The sequence below is a fragment of the Schistocerca gregaria genome, chromosome 4, assembly GCF_023897955.1.
Source record: "Schistocerca gregaria isolate iqSchGreg1 chromosome 4, iqSchGreg1.2, whole genome shotgun sequence".
NCBI classification, from domain to species: Eukaryota; Metazoa; Arthropoda; class Insecta; order Orthoptera; family Acrididae; genus Schistocerca; species Schistocerca gregaria.
The window spans coordinates 217,671,080-217,688,191 of NC_064923.1; the positions used below are offsets into that span (position 1 = coordinate 217,671,080).

At 36.7% G+C, this 17,112-nt stretch overlaps 2 protein-coding genes across 3 annotated transcripts in view; one reads left to right on the forward strand and one right to left on the reverse strand.

Annotated features, from left to right (window-relative positions):
* LOC126267095 (uncharacterized) overlaps positions 1 to 5,932 on the forward strand; it is a 41,266-nt gene extending 35,334 nt beyond the window's left edge. For both annotated transcript variants that reach the window (XM_049971967.1, XM_049971966.1), the window contains one exon: positions 5,498 to 5,932. In XM_049971967.1, coding sequence (XP_049827924.1) covers positions 5,498 to 5,695 — 198 coding nt within the window. In that variant the 3' untranslated portion in view covers positions 5,696 to 5,932. The remainder of the gene's footprint in view (positions 1 to 5,497) is intronic.
* LOC126267094 (importin subunit alpha-3) overlaps positions 5,933 to 17,112 on the reverse strand; it is a 74,010-nt gene continuing 62,830 nt past the window's right edge. Inside the window, exons 9-11 of the mRNA XM_049971965.1 lie at positions 15,801 to 16,035; positions 9,224 to 9,315; positions 5,933 to 6,975 (exon numbers count right to left, since the gene is read on the reverse strand). Coding sequence (XP_049827922.1) covers positions 6,880 to 6,975; positions 9,224 to 9,315; positions 15,801 to 16,035 — 423 coding nt within the window. The 3' untranslated portion in view covers positions 5,933 to 6,879. The remainder of the gene's footprint in view (positions 6,976 to 9,223; positions 9,316 to 15,800; positions 16,036 to 17,112) is intronic.

A 17,112-nucleotide genomic window follows, 5' to 3' on the forward strand; every position in this document is an offset into this window, starting at 1 on the left:
ATTTGACATGAGAGTAAACGAAGGGGAAACTGGAAAATCACTAAATGTAAACACAAGTCACGTGGAGACTACCCACTATAACTCAGACTGCTCTGCGCATCAGCCCCGTATCTACGGCATTTGCAAACCGGGTCAATACTAAAAAATCGAATTTTCAAAATATGTTCATCTTGTAGCGCACAACTTTCTGAAAAGTCTGCAACATAAAACATATGTATTCGAGGAAATGTAAGACATTATTTGGTCTTAAGTATGCCAAAATGAAGTGCCATACCTCTTCATAAAGCATTTTTCTACTGCACGTCCAAACTATATTCAGGACAGTGGAAATTGAAATGTCCTATGGTGCTTCTCCTGCTCCCAGTCAGCTAGTTTGACAGCCTGCCCCTCTTAAAAAAATTTCGCAATTAACAGTGGACGGGATTATTTGTAATCAAGAGAACAAGAACTCTTCTGAAAATCTGAGCTCTTTATTGCCCTATTAGTTAAGAACTTGCTGTTTTGTGACTTAAAATTAAATATAGGATATATAAAACCAATACTGACGGGAGATAAACAAGAAATTACACATTTCTTCAAACCTTAGTTCCTAGCACTTTTTTCCTCTCAAATCTTGCTACAGCCTTACATGGCGTGGTTTCCTTTCTGCGAAAGGATCTATTACCTCAAAGTTCGTCATACGTTTTGCTACATGAAAAATCGAAATGTCGTTTAATACTGAAAAAGCTGTTTATACAAATAATACCCAAGACTGGTGTGGTTTCTTGATCTGACAACATCTATTTTATCACTGTCCATTGGATAAAACAAAATAGACCTTTCTAATAGAGCAGCAATTTTGTAACACACCAAATAAATGAGACTGTTTTGGTACAAATGGCCATTTTTATAACACAGCAGAACATAATCCAATAAGTACAAATATCAAATGCCTATTAGGCCTACTACAAGCAAAAAGCTTTTTGTTAGGAAATAGTTTCACATTTCCATTCATACGCACCAGCTTCTCAAGCACAAGATCAAAAAGTAACATTACGAAATTTGTATATAAATTTGTAATCATCTTATTCTTCATTAATTTGTGTGATGTCCCCATTTCTTCTCGTTCCTTGTTCTAACAGTCAATCTTATCACCAATTCTGTAGCTATTGCTGCCGCTATCAAAATTTGTTAGCCGATTAACTTCACTAAACGTATCAGAATCACAGGTTTAGTTATCCCGCGATTATTTTCGGTTAGGCATTATTACACGTTAGAACAGCGTTACTTCCAGAATAGAACTTATGCAGCTGCTAGCCGGGGACTGTACAACTAGTGTAGCGATATTGCCAAAAATTCTGTCAAAATTTTATTTTCTTGGATACACCGAGAAGGTAACACGCAATCTTTCTCACCTGTTATTCCTGTCAGTCGTTTATTTCCATTCTGGTAGTCTGAATCTATAGATTTCGCTAGTAATTAGAACAATGCTGAGCATTCGCAAACCCAACCAACCACATAATCAGACAGCGATTGGCATTCATCCATTCGGCTTTATTCCCTCAAGCTCGTATAGCCCCGTCCGCTTTGGTCTGTGGAAAGTTTATTCCTAGATGCAACATGGATTCTCCCGACAGACATCACGTACACTAAGCATGCATTCATTCAAAAGTCAACTTATTCATTCAGAAATCAGCTTAAAATGTGTTCAAAAATGTTCAAAAACAAACATGGGAGGCATTTCAAAATCATATGATTAATCGATACATTATATCACTGGATGCTCGACACCTGGATGCTAGGCACTTTGTGAAACAAGTTTTTTTCCCTGAAGAATATGAATTTGGCACTCCCTTTCCCTGGTAGCATCTAACTGCTTGCTGCGACTGCTTGCACAGCCAACAGCCACATTCCTGTAGCCAGAAGCGGGAGAATTACTACTAAAACACGACAACTGCGCATGTGCACGAGCCCGCTAAAACAAATCAAATGTGAACAGTTGCGACTTCACTCTCATTGAAGGCAATTTGTTGTTATGAAGCAGTGGCATAGTCTTCCTAAAGCCTTTGACACATTTTCAATTGGCAGATGCTTACATGAGCACTATGTTGTCGACGTCGTGTATGGCTTTTGCAATTTAAGTTATTTTCGTTTTTTCTCTCGTTTATGTTTTACTGTTATTCTGCAGTTGCAGGCTACAGTAATATCCTTTGTTAGAGTATCGGCTCTTACCAGTCAAAATTACGAAAATTTAACTGAAAACTTAAACGATGAAAAATTCCCGGAATTCTAAAAGTATCCCGGGTTTTTCCCGGTGTAGCTGTCACTCTGAACACACATTGGACTTATCTCTCAAAGCAAGTTAAAAACATTGAGCACTGCATTAACTGCCAATGATGAAGACACATCTGACACCAGTCAGTGGCAGTGAACACAAAGGTGCTATTGCTACATCGTGTGCAAAGATCAACAAACTTCTGCAATAGACCAAATCAAGAGTAGCTGCCCCAGGAGGTGGACGAAGTTCAAGGTGAACAGGAGACAACATGCAAAACCAAGGGGGGTGAAGGGTGGAATGTGGCAGGTAGTGTGAAAAAGCGGCTATGGCCACTGATGAATCATACATTTTATCACCTTGCAAATGCAGCTGGTGGAGAAATGGGGCAGTAGCTGGGAAAAAGGTGTTTGTTCTCACCAGGCTTTAATTTAGAAGGTATGAATGGCTGAGAGTATGAAAAAATTGGCATTATATTTAAGGAAATGAATATGTTTATGGATCTTACCACAGAAAAGAGATCATTGTTGAATCTAGTATAATAGACACAAACGAAAACTTTGTGAGGAACCTCAACACGCATTACAATGGGCAATTTCTCCACAAGTATTCCATTATTCAAAGAATTGTTGCAGGAAATGATTACAACGGAACTTAAGACTTCAAAGATTAGAAAAGTTTTATCCCCATAATACTGTTTTGGAGACAGACTGAGGTGATGTGCACAAAGACAAAATGTTTCATATTGCCCAATTCTCTGGACCACTGCAGGTTAAGAACGTACAATGAAGTGAAAAATCAGGGGTTCATTGCAAAAGAGTCTAGGAATCAGCCTTTTCACTTATTGAGAAAATACATGGTTGTGGCACTCTTCAGTACTCTTGATTTATCTTTACAGCAACATCAAATCCACTGGCAAGGCACACCTTAAAAAATAAAAAGAACTCTCCTCAGGGAGAGATGTAAGAAATGGTATGTCCTCATAGAGAAGAGTGTCAGTATGCCACAAATCACATCAGAAAGAACATTCAACAAGCCATGGCACATTGTAGAATTACTTGCCAACAGCCAAACATTGAATGAACTGGAAGATTGAAAAGAAGTTTCCTGAGCTCACATAAATTAGAACGAAAACTTAAATCTAACATATAGAAAATGCACGTAAGTATTTGCAAAAATGTGTTGTAATGGCAGGAGAATTATAATTTATAGTATTGCACTTTAACACAATGAAGGTCACAATATTATCATAAATACTTTTTCCCATGCTGTGACTACAAACTTCAATTTACCAATTAATAAATTTTACTAAGTACACACAATATTACGAAAAGGATAGGTTGCTACTCACCATGTAGTGGAGACAATGAGTCACAGACAAAAACAACCGAAAGGCTGCTAAACATGTAAGCTTGTGGCCAAAAGGCCTCCTCCTGAATTAAATAATTCAGAAGAAGGCTTTCTGGCCAAGAGTTTACTTGTTTAGCAGACTTTTGTTGTCTGCAACTCAACATCTACTATTTACTGACTAAACGAGGCATACAATAATTTCTTTTTAGCTTTAGGAGAAGTATGAACTACAGATTAATATATGAATAAAGCTGTCACATTTCTGAGCTTCAACAGGGAGCACTTAATTCGTACATAAATTTGACAACAATATTTAAAAGATAGATTGCTATTTACCACACAGCAGAGACAGTGGCAGATACCGTATTTACTCGAATCCAAGCCACACTTTTTTCCCGGTTTTTGTAATCCAAAAAACCGCCTGCGGCTTAGAATCTAGTGCAAAGTAAGAGGAAGTTCTGAAAAATGTTGATAGGTGCCGCAGCAGCTAACTTCTGCCGTCTAATATATGTGGCACTACACAGGCATGCTTTGCAGGCACAAAGATTAATACCGGCGCCATAACCTCTGCGTCAGTAAATAAATTAAAAGAAAAGGTAGAAGAATGTAAACATTGTGCCATGTATTCTTTTGTGTTTGCTTATCTCATTTAAATCCTGTCTACCTAATAAACTACGAAACAGCTACGAAACTAGAGCGAGACAACAGCAAACGTGGAAGAATATACATATAATGTTATGTTTATATTCGTATAAATCTTATAGTGAATAGTGATCCAGTCAGAAATGAAGCATGGCAACTGACTACATTTTTAAATCTAAGATGACTAATTTCTGTGCAGAATGTAATGTACTAAAGAGGCATCTGCAAAGATTTTGTTCAGAACATCATCTATCATACGCAGTCTATTATTTGGTGTTCTTGTTGATCATTAACAAAGAAAGCAGCAGTGTAAGTAACAACAAATAGCAGTCTCTTGCCATTGTTTCGCTTATAAGACAATTGCTCTCTTTTTATTGTAAGCCGCATTAGCGCCCACAAAAGCAAGCCATGCCGCCCCGAGGGGGACAGGTCGTAAACACTCATTATCAGAATGAGACAAACAATACATGACACATTAAAATAATGCAGTTTCAGCTTAGAGTGACGTAAACACTTCTATAACAAAGAGAACGGCAATTATCAGATCAAAGCAACATAAGCAATCTTTTCAAACCAGACGAAGCATGTGAAAAAGCAAGGGTACCCATGAAAAAGCAAGGTAACCCGTGAAAAAGCAAGGTTACCCGTACAAATAAGGACAGAGCACCCCTGACACACAGCAATGGCAACTTGGTAAAGCTTAACAGTTAAGCTTACGACTAACCAAACTACTGTAGCTGCATCTTCATCCTTTTGACCTAAATTGTGCCTCATGTTACAATGGACAAACTTTGTTTCGATTTGGGCGTGCGGTCTAAAACTTCTCTCCCCCCTTGAATTTCCAGTCTCAAATTTCAGGTGCGGCTTAAATTTGGGAAATTTTTTTTCCTTGATTTTGAGTCATTTTTCAGGTGCGGCTTAGATTTGAATAAATACGGTAGGCACATTGCTAGGAGACTGCTGTGCCTGTCAGCCACTGAGTGCCTTCTCTATGTGGTAGGAACAATCTATTATTCTCATATTATTATTCCATTCTATTAGATTTGCTCTATTGTTTGATAAACATTTGTGTTTATACTGTTATTGACCAAACCATATTCAACAATTACAGCTAGTCTATCATTTTAGGAATATGTAACTTGACTGACTTCTGGATTCTGTAATTTCAAAATACTTCCCAACTGGCAACATGTGTATCTAATCTCTGCTATTTGTTCAAAGAGTTTACATTGCTGTGTTTCTTTTATACAGACAAGGCAGAAACACAGAAGAAACCAAGAAAGAAAAATTCTTGAAGAAACATCATCACAGCTAATGGTGACAAGAGGACCATTACATCTCTCTGTAAATTTTCCACCAAATACCACAGTAAGATTTCAGAACAGTCAACAAAACAAAATTTTACAGAAAGAATTCTGTGAATGTAAATCAATAAAGAAATCAACATAGTCGTTTTTTCGTTCAGCAGTACACAAGATAAACTTCTCTACACAAGAAAGCTGTAAGCTTTCAGTAACTGTACTCTTAACATGAATCTTGTTTCAGCATGTTCAGTACTAACTTCAGTTCCAACCTAAAGTGTGTACACTATAATTTTGTGAAGTTTCTTAATGTTCTTTTTTAATTTCATTATATGTTATTACCATGTGTTTTGAGAGAATAAAATTAAGAGGTAACTATCATGAATTATATGTACACTATCTAGAGAACTTTATTTTCCCAGTATCTGTAAAACAAATTGAAATTTGATAATGAACAACAACTCTCATTAATTTACAACATACCAATTGCACATAGGTTATACCTATGGTCAAATTAACAATTTAGAATGTTTCTTTTTCCAAGATGAATTAGTTTAAACACTGTGTGATAAATTAGTGACGACATCCTCCTGCCAACCTGTAATCAGGAAACTGGCAAAGCAACAAATGGTAATACTCACTTGTGTCTGATGATCTGCTTTCACAGCATAACATTTTACAGCTTCCAGAAAGCACCATAAGTAAGTGTGTGTGTGTGTGTGTGTGTGTGTGTGTGTGTGTGTGTGTGTGTGTGTGTTTTCTATTATTAGAGACACACAATTTAATTCAGTTACCATTTGTACACGAGGCACCATCATACTACAAACACACAATTTCTGTATTTAGAGACAAATACAATTTCACCATTTTCAAGTGTACTTCATTAACACTCCAGACAAAATGCAATATGCCACAAGTATGTCTGACATTACATGACATGCCACGTAACAGTGAAGAAGTTCATAATATTTAATTAGTCAAACAAATAACCAAAGGCATATAATCTGCAGCCACATATGAATGTGTGCTAATTATGATTATACGACTTCCATACATCTGCACTTTTAAGCAGTTCAAGTATGCAGTGTATCTCACTAAAAAGCCAGTACTTACAAATGTAAGTTATTTTCTTTGTAAAAACCATGGCTCTTCAGCCTTTTAAAAAACACCACTGTCATAAATAGTTTCTGAATCTATGTACAGATGGAAGCAGTCATACTATAACAGGGTCTGCACCAAGCTTGCATTTTCAACAGCTTAGCAGTCACAGCACTTTAAGAGAATCCGTTCAAAATGTAGTCCAATACTGTGACTTTATATATAAAATGTCCATCAGAACTTAAATCCTTCATTTGGTATGTTTGAACTTGGATCAAACTGGAAGCCAGTATCTGATGATGTAGGTACCAAATTTGGATCCTCCTCCGCCTAGAACAAATATAAATAATCAAAAATTTTAAATATTTTATACATAACATTTACCGTACATATGTTCTTTTCCTTACTCTTTCCCACTCCAACTAGTTCTCGAGAAAAATCACAATGTGAAGAAGAAATATCTTAAAACTCATAGCAAACTTAACTATTCACAGAAAACCAGAAAGAGAGAGACATAAAAATGCTGAGTGAGCTGTATCATCCTCTAACTACTTTATTCATTCACTTCCCTTAAAGAGGAACAGGCTGGTTTTAATTATTTATTTAAATTTGAGTCATATTTAACTATATAACAAAATTGCTAGAAAATTAAAAACACTGTCTGACCAGGATTTGGGCCTTGAACCTTGCCACAACAGTGGCCTTGCTGACTGAGCTGACCAGGTTCAATTTCTAACCTGCCTCACAGTTTTACTTCTGATAGTACCACTTTCCTTCTTTCCAAAGTTCACAGAAATTCTCCAGCAAAACTTGCTGAACTAGCGCTTTTGGAAGAAAGGATACTGCAGAGAATTGACTTCGCCACAGCCTACAAGATTTTTACTAGAATGAATCCTTCATTCTGCAGTGGAAGGTGCACAGTTTGGAAACTTCCAGACTGGTTAAAACTGTGTGCAGCAAGGTATGCAGAAGAGTTTTTGCAAAGTAAAGAAAGTAATAAAGAGGTACTGGGAGGAAGGAAGCTGTGAGCATGTCTGAAGATTTGCTTGAACAGTTCTTTGGTTAGACCATTTCCTGTGAAGAACAAAGTTCCAAGGTTGAACCCCATTCCAGCGCAGTTTTAATATGATAAAAAGTTTTGAAACAAGTCATTCTGGCATATTTACATTCTCTCCCCATTTACTTTGTCTACACTTTACTACATGATTTGTATTGGTAGCAACTTCTATCACATTCCATTACAGTTTTCTCCCAACAGTTACTGCTGAATTTCTCACACCTCATTCATTAACTCCATCTGAAATTAAAGTTTCCTCTCATCATTGTCTACTTATCACGATTGACTTTAACGTAACACTCCTCTACTTTGACTCAATCTCTTTACTATTTTACCACATTATTTTGATAAATCCCCTGTTCATACTTATTTCTCCTAATCCATGTCACTATTGTAATTAAATACTATCTACTAAAAACTAGTGCATTCTAGTCAACTGAGTCTTAAGCTAATTAATGGTTTAACTCATAGTTCAGCAAATTTTATTTTCTGTATCCTTCTGAGGCAAATGAAAATCACCCTACTATATTTTATTTTAAGTGGTTACATGATTTAACAACTTAGCTCTCCCATCTACCTTAATAACAGAAACCTAAACATTATTTCTATTATATGCAAGACTACTACGTAACAGTTTATCTATTTGAAGGCAAATAATCTTGTGCCACACATACCTATTCAATTTACTGTTGGTCCAGAGGAGAATAATGAAGTCTTGTGCTTAATGATTGAACATGCATAACTTAATGCTATTATACATTTTTTAGAGTAAAATCATTTGCCAAGCTATGCAGTTCAATCCTAATGTACTCCCACAATACACAACTCATTACAATTTCTCCATTAGCCTCCCAACTGATTCTCCCCGTATTCCTATAAACAGATCTTCCTAGCTTCTTTGTCCGCAACTTGCCTGTGATCAATGTAGTGATCTCCCTGGTTTACATTATTTTTAATGGAAATACACATAATTGTTTAGAAGTATCTGAAGCTACAGTGCCTTCAGGCATATATGAGTTTAGTTTTCCTTGTTCTGCTATTTTAACCCATGGAATTCACTAAAGAATAGATAATTTTCCTTGGGCTTCACTGAACGTTTTATTTAGTGCACTGCGTGAAGAAAAACAAAAGATCTATACTGTGTAGCTTGTTTGAAACCTTTGTGTGTGTGTGTGTGTGTGTGTGTGTGTGTGTGTGTGTGTGTGTGTGTGTGTGCGCGCAAGAACGCTTCAGTCACCACTACAATGCCACTATTAATTACAAGTCAAACTTCGAAATTTCAAAAATGTTAAGATAAAAGAATTCTTACACAGTTTTGATTGGAGGTATCAAAGTAACCACTAATGTCTAAAATATTTAAAATGTTCAGCAACAAAAATATTAATTTGCCTTTCATTGTTAAATTTTTCATATAAGAATCAATGTCCATTTTTGACATGTACAAATGTTGCTAACAGGAAAATTAAGCTGTGGCTAACTAATAAGATTTGAGTAAATAAATGTATAAATATATATACTTACATCTTCTGAAAAGTATTGTTCTATTATATCATAAGCAAGTTTATATATTTCAACGTTTTCATGGTTCTGAAGTGCTTCAATTTTGTCCAAACCTGTTGAAAAATAAGAGTTACTAAACTGCAAAAGATATTCCTATTGTATACAGATAAACATACATGTGAAACCAACACAAAACAATGGTGACACCTTGGTTCTGGGCCAAAGAGATGGAAGTTCCCAGATGTACACACTTCACTGAAAAGTTACAGGACAGTTTTTTATGTCATTAACAGAAAATGATACTGAAAGTAAATTTTTAAACACATTACAAGTTTTACAAACAAATGCAACTGGTAACAGGATTAAGTGAAAAATTAACACTTTAGCACTGAGCACATTAATACAATTTACTACTGTATGTTCTTGTCTTGAGCAGATATTTCTCTATCTAAATCAGCTACTTATTTACCCTGTTTTGCCTTTATCCCTACTTAACAAGAAATAAACAGATCTTTTATGAAAAAATAACTATCCATTAAGGGCTTGGTACAACCATATGACCAAGAGCCATGTAACTTGAATAAATGCTTTTACTAACAACCCCTAAGCATGACTTCTAGCAAATATCTTAAACTTTTCCTATTTTCATGCAGTAAGATTAATGTGTGATATATACCATAAGCTTCCAATTACCTGATGAGTGCCATGTCCAGGCATAGTTAAGTTTGAGGTGATGTGAGAGGGAGACTGAAGTATTTTGTTATGATTAGAATGAATATTTTCATTCAGAAGACATTATTAGGCAAGTGGCTCACATTTTAGTACGAGAAGACAATGTAGGCTCTAATCCCAACATCTGACACCCTTTAAATATTTTTCAGTTTTAACCCATTTCTTCTAAATGTAGTGGCCAATTTTCCTGTCTATTTGTCTGCCTAGTCATTTCCTTAGCTGCTAAAGATCAATATTTCCAACTGGTCAATATTTCCAACTCTAAGCTGAAAGCAAAAGATGGTTCACATTTTCTTCTGTAATGGTTCATTCCAGAACTATTGCATTGCCTTGATACAAAATTAAAAAATACCATTGATAGGAGGAGGAATGGATTCTAAAACTGATGGTTGACAATAGTGTTAACTTCTATCACATTTCTTGTCACTGCCAAATTACAGACTGTTATTTGGGCTAGGAAGATGACAAAACGCAAATGTGTTGTTCCAATGAACATATGGCCTGGATGGAGGATCATAGATGGCCTCAGAAGCTCCTGGATTTCACACCTACAGGAAGGAGACCACCAGGGAGACCCAAGAAGTGTTGGAGGAATGGACTCCATGAAGATTTAAACGAAGTGTCAATAGATGTGGACAAATGGCGGATAGCAGCAATAGACAGAATGCAGTGGAGGAGGGAACTTGTAGATGCATGCAGTCCACTGGGCCTGATCACGTAGTAGAAGTTGTTCCAATGATCAAAAATAACAGTCAATTATGGCACAGGGTGTATACACCACCAACGAAACAAAATACCCGAATTTTTCCCAGATTTCCCAGTTAATAGTACCCTTTCTGCTGGGTGAAAATACAATTTTTCCGTGTTATGTGACAGTATACTTTTCCTTGGAACCGTAAAACTTATCAATCCTTTGAATGGTTATGGTTTTATACACTAGCACAGAATTTCCCAGCACTTCAGGAAACAAAATTCAGGGGAAGAAAGACATGTTCTTGACAGATCTTTGATGTGCAGCAACATGTACTCTGCATATTTTCGTATTACTAATGTATAAATTCGAATTCCACCAAAAACCACATGTTACTTTCGTAAGTATTGAAATCAATGTTGTGATGTGCTTTTGTAAGCCAGTCACAGCTCATGTCACACGAACTCGCCAGCCGATGATAGGGCATGTGATGCAGTCAGTCAATAGCAACACTGTTAATCAGCGAGAACACACAAATAGCAGTCAATGGTTTACATTTATGTACATAGTGTTGCTACAAGAAAATAAAAGCTTTTACATATAATATTGGTCTCCATGATTAATAAGCAGCAAGATAAGCTAAGAGCTCACATATAATGGGGATCTTTTGGTGCGTGTTTCACTTTAACATACGCCACACAAATGTGCCAATAAAATTTTCAACGGCATCATAAATGCCAGGAAATTCTTCTCAATGGCTGTCCTCCAAGAGTTGATTTGATTCAAGAAATTTATTATACATTCTCGCACATAGTTCATCTCACATAAAAGGAAGTTTATTTTGAAAGTAATGCTTTTCAAACAACATTCATAATTTTTTCTCACAACCTGTAAGAAATAAGTTCATTCCAGAAGTTGCCAGAGTGTCAGGGGTCATCGCGCTTGCGCAGCTACAATGACGCTGGAAGCTCATATGCTGGTATGTGTAAAACACTATAAGATCTTACATTATGTAATAAAAGAAACAAGAAATTAGAGAATACTCCAAGAGCATCGGACTTTCGCAAACCATACTAAAATGCACAATTCGGTTTAAACCGCACATTGGTATGTTCAGATTCTGATATATATTTTCTTGGAGCACCAGCATTGTATTATTTAATGTTTGGCTCTTTATTATGGCTTAATGCCGTACCTGCTAGAAGATGAAAATGTGCACTTGAAATGCAGTGAACAGCTGAAACTAGCCAACAGTGTGGAATTAAACATTTCATTTCAAATAAATTGACTGCTTCAGCAGTAAAGATTAATAGAAGCCAAATTTCTTTAGCAAACCAACAAAAATTAATTCTATTGTTCTGCAAGCCAATTAATGCATGACTGTCAGAACAGTGGAAATAAAATAAAATCTGAAATTAATAACATTTTAGCCTTCTGTAATTAGGTGAATGTATTTTAATTCACTTGATAGCTCCTGGCCACAAAAATCCACTTCATTTCCATTTAACATGAGAGCAATAAACAAATAGGAAACAGCAAAACTACTAAACGTAAACACGGGCCATGTGGAGACTACCCACCTCCCCACTACAACTCAGACTGCTCCTTGCATCAGTCCTGGATCTATGATTATTTCTGAACCGAGGCAATACTAGATATAACGTGAAGAGTTTGACAGAGCACTGAAAGACCTGAGTCGAAACAAGGCCCCCGGAGTAGACAACATTCCATTGGAACTACTGACGGCCTTGGGAGAGCCAGTCCTGACAAAACTCCACCATCTGGTGAGCAAGATGTATGAAACAGGCGAAATACCCTCACACGTCAAGAAGAATATAATAATTCCAATCCCAAAGAAAGCAGGTGTTGACAGATGTGAAAATTACCGAACTATCAGTTTAATAAGTCACGGCTGCAAAATACTAACATGAATTCTTTACAGATGACTGGAAAAACCAGTAGAATCCGACCTCGGGGAAGATCAGTTTGGATTCCGTAGAAATGTCGGAACACGTGAGGCAATTCTGTCCCTACGACGTACCTTAGAAGCTAGATTAAGGAAGAGCAAGCCTACATTTCTAGCATTTGTAGACTTAGAGAAAGCTTTTGACAATGTTGACTGGAATACTCTTTCAAATTCTAAAGGTAGCAGGGGTAAAATACAGGGAGCGAAAGGCTATTTACAATTTGTACAGAAACCAGATGGCAGTTATAAGAGTCGAGGGACATGAAAGAGAAGCACTGGTTGGGAAGGGAGTGAGACAGGGTTGTAGCCTCTCCCCGACGTTATTCAATCTGTATATTGAGCAAGCAGTAAAGGAAACAAAAGTAAAATTTGGAGTAGGTATTATAATCCATGGAGAAGAAATAAAAATGTTTAGGTTCGCCGATGACATTGTAATTCTGTCAGAGACAGCAAAGGACTTAGAAGAGCATTTGAACGGAATGGATAGTGTCTTGAAAGAAGGATATAAGAGGAACATTAACAAAAGCAAAACTAGGATAATGGAATTTAGTCGAATTAAGTCGGGTGATGTTGAGGGAATTAGATTAGGAAATGAGACAAAGTAGTAAAGGAGTTTTGCTATTTAGGAAGTAAAATAGCTGATGATGGCAGCTGATGATGGCCGAAGTGGAGAGGATATAAAATGTAGACTGGCAATGGCAAAGAAAGGATTTCTGAACAAGAGAAATTTGTTAACATCGAATATAGATTTATGTATCAGGAAGTCTTTTCTGAAAGTATTTATTTGGAGTGTAGCCATGTATGGAAGTGAAACATGGATGATAAATAGTTTGGACAAGAAGAGAATAGAAGCTTTTGAAATGTGGTGCTACAGAAGAATGCTGATGATTAGATGGGTAGATCACATAACTAATGAGGAAGTGTTGCATCGGATTGGGGAGAAGAGAAGTTTGTGGCACAACTTGACCAAAAGAAGGGATCGGTTGGTAGGACAGGTTCTGAGGCATCAAGGGATCACCAATTTAGTATTGGAGGGCAGCGTGGAGGGTAAAAATCGTAGAGGGAGACCAAGAGATGAATACACTAAGCAGATTCAGAAGGATATAGGTTGTGTAGGTACTGAGAGATGATGAACCTTGCACAGGATAGGTTAGCATGGAGAACTGCATCAAACCAGTCAAGACTCAAGACGACCACAACAATCTTTCTGAAGAGCCAGAACCACAAAATGTGTGTTCGAGTAAATGTTAATTCGTATTAAATTTGTCAGTGCGTCATCACCCCTCTTCACACAGCATTCTTCTATTGCACATCACTATTTCACTCTGTGGAATTCAATCACACAGTGTTTTGTAATTGATGCCATAAAATTATATCCAGGACAGTGGAAACTAAAATGTACTGTGGTGCCTCTCCTGCTCCCAGTTGGCCCGTTTGACATCCGGCCCCTCTTTTTGAAAAACCTCACTACAAATATTGGATGGAATTATTTGTAACTGGAAGAACAAGAACTCTTTAGAAAATTTGCACTTTATTTCCTATTAGCTAATAACTTGGCTGTTAAGTCCTAGCATTTCTTTCTCTCTAATCTTGCTACAGTTTTATACGGCACGCTTTTACTTTCCGTGAAAGAATTTATTACCTCAATGTCCATAAAAAAATTGCCACATGGGGTGGGGGAGGGGGAAGTACGTTATGTAACACTGAAAAAGCTGTTAATACAAATAGTGCCCACGACTGATATGGTTTCTCAATCTGATTACGTGTATTTTGTCACTGTCTGCTAGATAAAATGAAGTAGGCCTGCCTAATATGGCAGCAATTTTAATGCACATCAAATAAACAAGTGTTTTGGCACAAATGGTCATTTTTATAACACCACAGAATATAATTCACGAAGGACCAGTATCAAATGCCTATTAGGCCTACTAAAAGCAAATACCTCTATGTTAGTAAATAGTTTCTAATCTAATTCATACGCTCCAGCTTCTCGAACACGAGACCGGAAAGTAGTAGTACGAAATTTTACATGAATTTGAAATCATATTCTTCCATAATGTGTGTGATGCCCCAATTTTTTCTCCTTCCTCATTCTAACAAACAATCTCATCATCACTAATTCTGTAACTATTACTGCTAATGTCGAAACTTGTTCTCCAGGTAACTTCACTAACCCTGCCACAATCACCAGTTTAGTTATCCCCATTTATTCTCCAGTTGGGCATTATTAAGTGTCCGTACAACGTGTTTTCTGCAGCACTCCCAGAATAGAGTAAGCAGCTGCTAGCTGGGGACTGTACAGAACAGCTGGCAATTACTAGTGTAGCATTCTGGCCAAAAATTTCATTTTCTTGGATACACCGAGAAGATAATACATAATCTTTCTTACTTGTTATTCATGTTGGTCTTTTGTTTCCACTCTGGTAGTCTCAATCTATGGATTTCGCTAGTAATTATAACAATGCTGATCATCTGCAAATCCTGTCAACCAAATAACAGTGATTGGCATTCACCTGTTTGGCTTTTTTCCACTGATCTCTTATGGCCCCGCCCCCGTTTGTCAGCAGGAAAGTTTATTGGTAGATGTGACGGGCAATGCAAGCAAAAAGGGCAATTCCCCTGGCAGCCTGGCAGAGATATCACAAACTATGCATGCATTCAAAAATCAACTTACCATTAATATAGAAACCAACATAGGACGTGTTCAAAAACCAACAGGGATGCATTTGAAAATTATATGAATAACTGATAGACCAATGTGCACTGGATGCTAGACACTTCGTGAAACAAGTGGTAGCAACTTTCCTCATGTTCGATTACACTGTACAAATCTTATTTTGTGAAAATGTCGGATTCTTCCACTGGAATATATCAGTACAGGCTAGTATTTTCAACTGTACACTGTAAGACCATCTCTTTGAAAGGCATTACTTTTTAGGAAGCAAGTTTCCTTGTCTAAAGAAGGAAGAAATTTTAAAGTATCTATATCCTAGTCAAAGGAGCCACTCCGGTATTCAAGTTACAATTTAGGGAAATCACACAAGAAACTTAAATCCCGATATCTCATGTAAATTTGAATGCCAGTGCTCCAGACAGAATTGTCATAACCATTGTGCCACTCTTCACTACCATTGGGTAAAGCTTTTGATAATCAGAACTGTCTTATAGCAGATAATCATATTACAACAAATAAAATGTGCAGTACTTACCACCACATTCTTCAATCATATTTGCTACTTGTTCAACTTGGGTTCCAGCAACCTTCAACATATTGTTAATCCCATCTAGTACCACCTGTATTACTTGAGTATCTTTACAGTTCAGAAGATTACAAAATGGTGGAATAACACCTTCTTGAATTAGCCTGGCAACTTGTTCTCTATTTCCACTTATGGTCAAATTACTAATGGCCCATGCTGCTTCTTTCTGGGTTTGGAATTCACCCTGTAATTTTATATTTAAAAGAAAGTACATTGTGTAAAAATTTAACACTTATTTTAGTATAATTTTCAACAATTACGGAAGATGATCACAAAATTCTGTGACAGGTAATACAACTATTACAACTCTTAATACGACACAGTCATTATGAGCACTGCAGAAAACTTCTTACATGTTAGCCTCTTGAGAAACAAGACAATGATTCAACACATATTAGTATAACAAACAATATATACACTACCTGATAAGGTGAAGCACCCAGTAGGGGAGGACAGTAAATGAAAATTCACGAGTTGAGGGACGGGGAAAATAATATTTCAGTGATAAAGTCAAGTAAATTTACAAATAACTTTGGAGTACAAGCCCATTTATCACAATGACATTTAAACCCTCTTTAGCCTGGAGGCATGCACTGGTTCAGCTGGAAAGGGTGTCAAAGCCAATGGGAATCTGGCCTACAGCTGTTTTAATGGGTCCTCTGATATCCTGGATATGGCCCTGGAACAGAAATTATATCCGAGCTGACCCCACACGTTTTATCAGGGACAGAATCTAAGGATCTTTCTGGCTACAGAAGTACCTCAACATCATGTGAACAGTCCATACACGCGTCATTTGTGGACTATCGCTTCCCTGCAGAAAAATTGTGCCATGATATTGTCACATGAGAGAACATGTGAATGCAGGAAATCTATGACAGGCTGCTTTATTTTACCAAAAAATATTGATAGAGAAGGCAATATTTTTTCCCAATATATCAACATCAAAATGACAATATCAACTGTCGATATTTATATTTTATATTACATTTTTTCACCTTTTTCATTAAATATTTGAAGCTGTTCTTTTCAAGTATAAGAACAATTTTACTTTTACTGTGTGAATGAGTCTTACTACTTTCTGAGCTTTCATCACATCCAATCTTTCTCTCTGTACTTTATGCAAGTATATGTAGCGCGAAAGACGTAGTCCAATTGCACTGCATGGTGGTGGTGGTGGTGTGACTGGAATAACAAGACTTCCGATGTGACGAAACAGCATACCTGTAGTGTTAAACAATTTTTAATGCATCTAGTGCGC